The 8,952-nt window shown below is 34.8% G+C and overlaps 1 protein-coding gene across 1 annotated transcript; it reads left to right on the forward strand.

Moving 5' to 3' along the window:
• Window positions 1-2,915: 2,915 nt before the first annotated feature.
• Window positions 2,916-3,551, forward strand: LOC143590360 (uncharacterized). The gene has a single exon (XM_077070862.1). It carries the CDS (start codon window positions 2,916-2,918, stop codon window positions 3,549-3,551), a length of 636 nt encoding a protein of 211 aa, XP_076926977.1.
• The last annotated feature ends 5,401 nt before the right edge of the window (window positions 3,552-8,952 follow it).

Consider the following 8,952-nt stretch of genomic DNA (forward strand, 5'->3'; position numbering starts at 1 on the left):
TTTCCGATCAATGCAATGGCTTGAAAATGACTGTCAAGCACGAGCAAAACACAATCCCAACAAAAACACGTCCCGCGAATAGGTCAAACGAGACGTTTTCTACACCCGCGTGAAATCCCGAACCTCACAATCGAGCCGATGGCTCTGATACCAATTGAAGGTTCCTGGACGGATTGTACACGGGATGTCGCTAACAACGCAGGTGCGGAATCCCTGCGTAGGTAGATACGAGTGTAGTGTATGTAGAGATCGAACACACAAGCAATAAACCAAACACGTTATATTGATAACAAACACGTGACCCGAGGTCACTATTACAGACAATGACACGTAACACACGAAGTGTACAGCTGAAACGAAAACCCTAAACGACCAACACTAACTGTTTCGGCTGAAACAGTATATAAACATGACAACTTCGCCATAGGCGAAGTTGTCAATAACTTCGCTGATTCAACAAGTTCGCCAGAGCGAACTTGTTGACAACTTCGCGTGTTACAAATATAAACATAATCAAAACATAATTGCATTACAGACTCGATTACAAATGCTAGACTATGAACTACTGACACACATGTACCAACATGTATTCAATGTAAATAAAAGTATACTTTATACCATTAGGGAGGCGGGCTGGTGCGTGAGGAGGCTGGCATCACACGTGATGGCGAATTGCACACCGCCGTCAGTCCCCCATCACGCGTGATGGGGGGGTGCGTGATAGCCATCACGCAAGTGAGGGGGTGGAAATCGAGGAGGGAGCCGTTGGGGAGGTATCCGCTAGGGATGGAGGGAGCCGTTGGGAGGGTTTAAAATAAAAAAAAAATTATTTTACCTATATAAATAACTAAAACATACACAAATCCAACTCAAAATCAACTCAAATCCAACTCAAAGTCTTCTACTACACACACGATTTAACATATCAAATGGAGGGTTCTATAAACGTGGGTCGGGTTCAAAGAAAACCCAAACCCGACCAAATATTCGACAAAATCTAGGCGAACCGACGAGATTTCGGTTACAAGATGAACCCGACACAACCCAACCTTCCCAACAACAACCTTATCAACAACATTTTCAACCGTCCCAATTCCCACAACCAATTCCCAAAACCAATCGTATCAAAACCAACCTTTTATTCCACATTTTTCTACCCAAAATTATCCAAATAATGTTTTTCAAATGTTTCAATCTCAACCGTCTCAACTGTCTCGATCGTCTCAACCGTCTCAAATGTCCGTCGATCCCCTAGACGATAACGATGTTATACATCAATTTGCAAGTGATTTTCGTCACGAAGTGCAAAATTTGGATGAAGATGAACCGCACGCACATCTTGAGGAACCCTTTAAATCGATCTCAACGCAAACGCGAGATATGCGACGAGTGGGGTTGGGAAGGGCCGTAGGTTTTTTTTGTCGGTTTTTTTTAATTTTGTTGTCTTTATTTAATGTAATCTTGTTTTATTTTTTGTTTAATGTAATATTGGTAATACTGTATTATTTTTATTTATTTATAGTACTTATTAAATAAAACAAAAATCCATCACACCACACCTACTAAAAATCCATTACATGTGATGAATTTGAGGTTGGTGATGTGACACACAATCATTGAAGGTGGTGTGTGAAGAGGTTTGAACCACCCCTCCCCCTTACATGTCCTTGATGAATAGTTTTTGGTTCTCATTGGTGGACCCGAATGGCTAAACAACCATAGATACCACGTGGTACCAAATTACTTTTTTTTTAGAGTTTTATGGGGACACCACACATCCCTATACATAGGTTATACGGGGGCCTATACACCCGTATAGCCTTATACAGGGAATATAAGGGTGTCTCTAGTGTTACCCTTTTGTTTCTCTAATTATTTGGACATTTATACATGAGAATATTGGATTTTGCAATTCAGAAAGGGACGGCGACACAGGTTGGCGTCCGCTTGCTTTATGTTTCAATATAATCACTACTTTGCTATTTTCATTTATATAGAGATCATAATGTAAAAAAAATTGAAAAAAGATTTATACATGTACACAAAAACATGCATTAAACCAAGAGGTGCAACTGGTCTAGTGGGAAGTTAGTGGATCTGCTTGGGTTCCGTTTCTTGAGTATTTGTGAAAGTTTAGAAATGTTTCAACTAAATTCCCGAACTTTGTGCAATTTAAACGACTCTCGTAAACTTTAATTAAGTTACTAATTCGTAGGCTTGTTTTATATTGATGTACTTTTTACGTTTAGCTTAATCGTTGCTCACAGAATTCATACATAACGAAAACTTTAATCAACTTGTATTTTTTTTATTTGAACTTAGCCCGTGTATATGTGAAGTTTCCGGTGCAACATGCAGTGTGAATCGAGCACTAATATAACCTAAGTATTGTTTGCAATTTGATTAGTCTTTTATATACATTAAAAGACCAATACCCTTCATTTTACCAAGTTTAGTTAGAAAACTAAAAAGTCGTTTTTGGGGCTTTGACAATTGCTATAAAGCTTATTTATTTAAATCTAAAAAGTTGCCACCGAAATAATTAAAAAACAAAAAATAGTCAAATAATTCACTTGTAAACAGTGTATGATGATGAGAGTTAAAAACAAAAGTAAGGTAGAGCGTGTATCATTTATGACATAATAAACATGCATAAGTCTAGTAGTAGTTATTACCGAGTATAGAAGATAATCGAATAGTTTAATAGTTACACAAAGTCATTTAACACGCTGTTTTGGTCCACTAATTGTCGCTAAAAACCTAACCATGGTTCCAACTAACCACAGTTAACTCTCCCTCCATTTTCCTTTTAAGCACCTCTCTCTCTATCATCAAAACCTAGCTACTTTTTTTTTAATAACAACGTTTTCTCCAAGTCTACTTGTAATATAATTTCAAACGATAACCATTTAGTTATGGCGCATTACATGGACGAATCAGAAGTCTGGAAGTGCCCCAAACATCCATCGAGACGACGTCATAACGGAATATGCCCTAAGTGCCTCCGGGACCGCCTCGTCACACTTTGCCCTAACTGCGCCAACGCTCTCCCGTGCGAGTGTTGTCCACCTCTGATCGATTCTTCCGCCACGTCATCCTCCTCTTTCTCTCTCTTCTCCTTTTCCCGAGGCGGTAGCCGTCGCATGCCTGCGACGGCTACTGAATCAAATATCGATCCGGTTTTACGTAAATCGCGATCAGTGGCGCCCGCGTTCCTCCGATCAAAATCAAAACACGTCGAAAATAATAAAGCTCCGGTGCCGAAAGTTAGCAGGAGTAAAATAAACTTCTGGTCAGTGTTTACTATTAATAATAATAAGAGTAAGAAGTGTGATGTGCATGTGGATAGTGGAATTGATGAAGAATCAAATAAGGGTTATGATGTGACTGCTGTTGAAGATAATCCGGTGATGATGCGGTCAAGATCGGTGGCAGTTGGCGGCGGAAATGGTTTAGCTCCGGCGAGTTTGAAACATAAAGGGTGGTATTTTCCGAGTCCAAGTAAAACGTTACGGCAGTCAAAGCCGCCTAGATCAGTTGCTGTTTCATAGTGGTTTAGTTTTCTTGGTTCAAGAAATTGACAAATTAATAAAATGTTTCTTTTTTTTAATATATATTTTGTTTTCATACATATTTTTCTAAGGTTGTATTTATTTAATATGTTTGGGTTTTTATTCTACTTTAACATAAGTTTAGATATATTGTAATATATTGTGTTAAGAGTGTTCAATATTTGGTATTATATATACTATATTTAAAAATGTTTATGATCAGACCGAATTGGATTTTCTGTTTAGAAAAACAGAATAGCAAGTTACGGTTAATTAAAACCCGTTATTTATGTTAGTTTATTTTTAATAGCAATTAACGTTCTTGGAACTAGATTAACTAATTTGAAAAAGTCGAAAACCTTTCACCCAACTAGTTTGGTTGAAATGTTTTTGGACCGACTCGTTTCAGCTTGTTAAACCAGTTGACTTGGTGAAGAGGATCTATGGTTCAACCAAAATTCAAAGTTTATACGTTTTTTTAAATCTCAATTATTAATCTTTATAATAATAATACATGTAATTTATTTATTAACCTATATTTATTTTTTAATATAATATATATGTTTTTGAAAGTTAAAACATAACTTCATTCGGTTTTTGAAATTGGTCTTAACAACCTTAAATCTAATTATAAAGCACTGGTATTGATCAAATTAGTTTTAATTTAGAGAACAACTTGAAATAAGATAAAGCCGATCAAATTGAAAGTAGACCGTACACGTAATCAAGTCTAATAAGGCAACCAACACACTAAACAAAGCCCTCGTTTTTTGAGCAACATATGGAAGTCGTTTTATGTCAGATAGAATCCTTTGAACCAACTGGTTTCGATGTCTTTGAATTGAACTTATGTGTTATTTTATTCTACTTAGGAATATTTTTTATATTATTATTAGCATGTGGTAAAAGAAATACTTCATCCGTCCCAATTTAAATGTCCTATTTTGACTTTTCAAGTCTTTCTTTTGCAACTTTGACCGTAAATATTTTTATTCGTGTCATATAATACTTGATGAAAATTATATCAATGTAAAATACATTTAAAACTCAATCCATTCATATAATTTTCATCAAGAATTATATGACACAAAAAAATATTTACGGTCAAATTTGTAAAAGAAAGACTTGAAAAGTCAAAATAAGACATATAAATTGACACGAAGGGAGTATATATTTGTAACATGCTATCATCATTGAGTAATATATTCTATATTATTTAATAGTATAGATTAGGTGGAGCATGTGAGCTAATACTTTTCTAACCACATAGTTTTATATGATCGTGATGGCATTCAAATAATCTTAAACTATAGATATTTAACGTAATCTTGTGGCTTATTTGTTGTTTGATGCAATATCCCACCGAACATAACTATGTCGTAATCATATAGCGATAGTTTTGATTATTGATTCAAAATCATTATTTTTCATGTAACAAGGTCTGTCCTATATCGACCGTGAACACTATAGATTCCTAGTTTATGAGGAATACTATACCTCTTAAATCACAACGCATTTTAGGTTTAGTTGATTATGGATAATATGAAAATTTCACGTATAGTTAAACGTGCTCAGGTGAGAGTAGTACCATGGTGGGTGACCTCTTGCCTCATAGGAAGTCTCCGTCGGGATAACCAAAAGCAAATTTTTGAGTTCTTAGATAGACTATCCATCGGGGCCAAAACAAAACAATATTGATTGTGCGAAGGATCGGATGTCGTATTTCAAAACCTTATATTACTTAAAAATATCAGTGTATCATCTAGCTTTTTCTACATGTCGTGGTATGATGGTGAAAGAAACAAATTACATGAATGGGAGATGTTGAGCGGAGAAAGTGAGAGAAGGGAAGTCAGTGTCTTTCATCATATGTGATGATCTTATTTAAAATGGCTTGATTGAAATCATTTGATTTCAAAAATATCTCTAAACATTTACTTTACAATATTCAAGGGTGCATAATTCTATTTTGATTATGGAGGGCAACTTCTTTTGGCCACATGCCCAAGAAAATGTGTAATGTGTTACATGCACCTGACCTGTTGAAGTTATCTCCTTTTTTTGGCAAGTATTACAACATTAATTAATTGCCCTAAAACTTTAATAGTTGGTCCATCACTTCTGTCTACTTTATACATATGCAATTATTATGATATCCATATAAGTTTGATCGATTTAATGATTTATGAACTCATATCTTTAATAACAAAATATAATATATTTGTTTAACTTAGTAAGTAGGCAACCTTTGGGTTTGGCTTTTTTAAAATCTGTATTTAAAATAGTTTTTGTAGAAAGTGTGAACCTTTGAATATATTGTGGGGATTCGTTTTAAGAATACGCTGCTGAAAAATATAAAATAATATATGCATGTGTTTACAGCTTAAAAGAATTTGGAGCATATAAAATAGTTGAGTATCCGATCATTGCTCTTTTTAAAAAGAAAATTGATTGCATTAGACTAAGGGGCTGTTTGGTAAGTATTGAATCAGTAAAATGTCTGAATATGATTAAAAGGGTCTGAGCCAGTAAATGCTGAATCATTAAGTGTTTTTAGCTAGAAATCTGAATTAATGTGCAGAATAACTATTTTACCCCTCTTAACTATCTTGTGCTGAATGAAATATAGTTGTTTAGCCATAGCTCTTAATAACATATTTTAGAAAATTTTAACATGACTCGTTTGTATAAAGGGTAATCCTTACAAAGAACAAAACCTGTTTAATAACCGAAAGTTCACAAAATGCGGCTGATTCGATAACACATGAGGCCCATCACTAATTACTTATAGCAACTACGAAATATACGTCATAGCATGTTATATCTTAAACTTGACCAAATAGACATAACTCCACTTATGAAAAAAAAAAATCACAATTCGCAACTTTGTTGATCCCCTCCGAAGACTTGATCTCCAGCCTCGCATACCATAACTTTACCTAAGGCCGCCTTGTTAGTCCACTTGACTCGATCAATTTAATAAAACAACCACACTAGCTTTACCTACAATTTATAATCACGAAAGATAGTCATGGATAAGTGAGGACCCTATATTAATTTCAATTGTGCCATTAATTAGCGGGATATATTAACTATTAAGAACACCACAATGCATCCCAAAGCATACCTCCAAAAATGGAACAAAGGCTCAAAGCTCAACCATAAACACGAAACAACTCGCGTTCCAAAGGCTTTCACCGTAGTTGTACTCAACGGCCAATTTTAGTGCTGCACTTTCTGTGCAACACCTGTTGACATTGGATTTTGACACTCTTACGACCTGAATTACTTTAACATGATCAAAGGTAAAACATAGTAGATTCGGAAAACTTTTCAACCATATATAATACACATTTATCCGAGCTACAGTTGATTTTATATAAATTCTAAAAAAGCTTTTCATGTTAAAAAATGAAATGTGGTAAACATAGGCCTTTGTAAACCATATAAGGTACGTACTTATTACAACTTTTTGCAATTGTATACCAAATTTTATAGACATATTAGTAACGAGATTATCATGCATCATCATTTAGAATGTCTATACAAATGTTTTACTACGTATTATATACATTAGATCAATTTACATTCAATACACCATTCACAGGCTTCTGCAATTTTTAACTTGGAGTTACTTTATTGACTTTGGACAAGACTTTGTGTTTTGTGTATTTAACTATTGGAAGTTTAGGATATGCAAGTTATAAATGAAATATGAATATGGGTGAAAACGAGCTGAGCCGGTCGCGAGCCACTTGAGATCAAATCAATATGTGAGAACCCGTTACGGATCTAGCCGCTATGATACATCGATTATACAATATAATATAGATACTTTAAATACATAGTTTTTTTTTTGATAAATAGTGTGAATAATTACATAATAAGTTATGGAGAGTATTAACTTAGATCTAGATCTCTCTCTAAATATGTACACCTACAAATGAGCATGGATATGCCTATTTATAGGCCAAAGCACCAGTTCGTTAACTTATGTCTAATTCGTTAAATTAGACTCCATTCGTTCTGATTCCATAACGAATGATGATAACTTAACGAACCAGCCTTAATTCGTTAATTACATAACGAATGGGCTTATAAACTTAACTAACTAGCCTAGATTACTAACGAATGGACCCATTCGCTATACAATCCATAGCGAATGACCATTTTACAATAAACAAACAATCTAGACTATGTATACATTATTCGAATGCTACGAACAACAATTTCGTGCACTAACAGACACCCCCTTTTCCGTAGCTATTGAATAATTTAATCTTGAATACTTTAACTGCAAATCACCAGTCACAAAACCGTGCACTAACAGACACCCCCTTGACTGATGATTTTCGGGCTTGTGTAGACGAACAATCTTTAAATCTTTTCAGCAAACCAACAACTTGTAGCTTCTCATATCAGATCACCCCCTCAATGTGAGCAACTCTTGGAGATCATCCCGATCATCCATTGGCGTATGATATGGTTCAATCTTTCAACAATCAGCAACAAGTCATCAACTATCCGTCATCACCGGTAAAGAAAAACATATCTTTACGTTTAACCTCGTCACACATCTTCATGAACAACTCGATCATTCAACATCTTTCACTTCAGTTTTCCCTCCCTTGATAACGTTTATCCAAATAACTCTTTGAAGTTCTTCAATGGTGAAATCTTCAATTCACCATAATTAACCACCAAAATCCACAGAAACTTGCTGATTTCAATGATAAACACAAATCCATCATCCAATTAACTTAACACTCACTAAATCATCATAACCGAATCAAAAAGTTAACATGCTCTTCCATGGTGAATCACTCAATACACCATAACTTAACACCAAATTACACAGGAAGTTTCCTCTTCCATCAATAAACACGAATTCACACTCTAATCCATCTATAACACACTAATTTACTCCAGATCTGACCAAAACCCGAAGAACACGAAGAACACGAAAAACTCAGATTCATACCTTAATCGAAGTATCGAGAGCAGCTCCTGCTCTGATACCAATTGTGAGAACCCGTTACGGATCTAGCCGCTAATACGATACAACGATTATATACAAGATCTAAACGTTAAATTATTACTTTATTGATAAATATGTGATAAATACATTATGGTGGATGGGAATAACTTATGGAGAGCATAATTTAGATCTAGTTCTCTCTCTAAATATGTACACCTACAAATGAGCATGGATATGCCTATTTATAGGCCAAATCACCAGTTCGTTAACTTATGTCTAATTCGTTATATCTTCATAAACGAATTAGACTCCATTCGTTATGATTCCATAACGAATGATGATAACTTAACGAACCAGCCTTCATTCGTTATATTACATAACGAATGGGCTTATAAACTTAACTAACTAGCCTAGATTACTAAC

The sequence above is a fragment of the Bidens hawaiensis genome, unplaced genomic scaffold (genome assembly GCF_021521415.1).
Source record: "Bidens hawaiensis isolate Kalapana, Puna unplaced genomic scaffold, B.hawaiensis_p1.1 tig00038499_1, whole genome shotgun sequence".
NCBI classification, from domain to species: domain Eukaryota; kingdom Viridiplantae; phylum Streptophyta; class Magnoliopsida; order Asterales; family Asteraceae; genus Bidens; species Bidens hawaiensis.

What these genes read in the sequence shown, in the direction of transcription:
- LOC143590360 (XM_077070862.1), top strand. Translation starts at nt 2,916, where the DNA reads ATGGCGCATTACATGGACGAATCAGAAGTCTGGAAGTGCCCCAAACAT.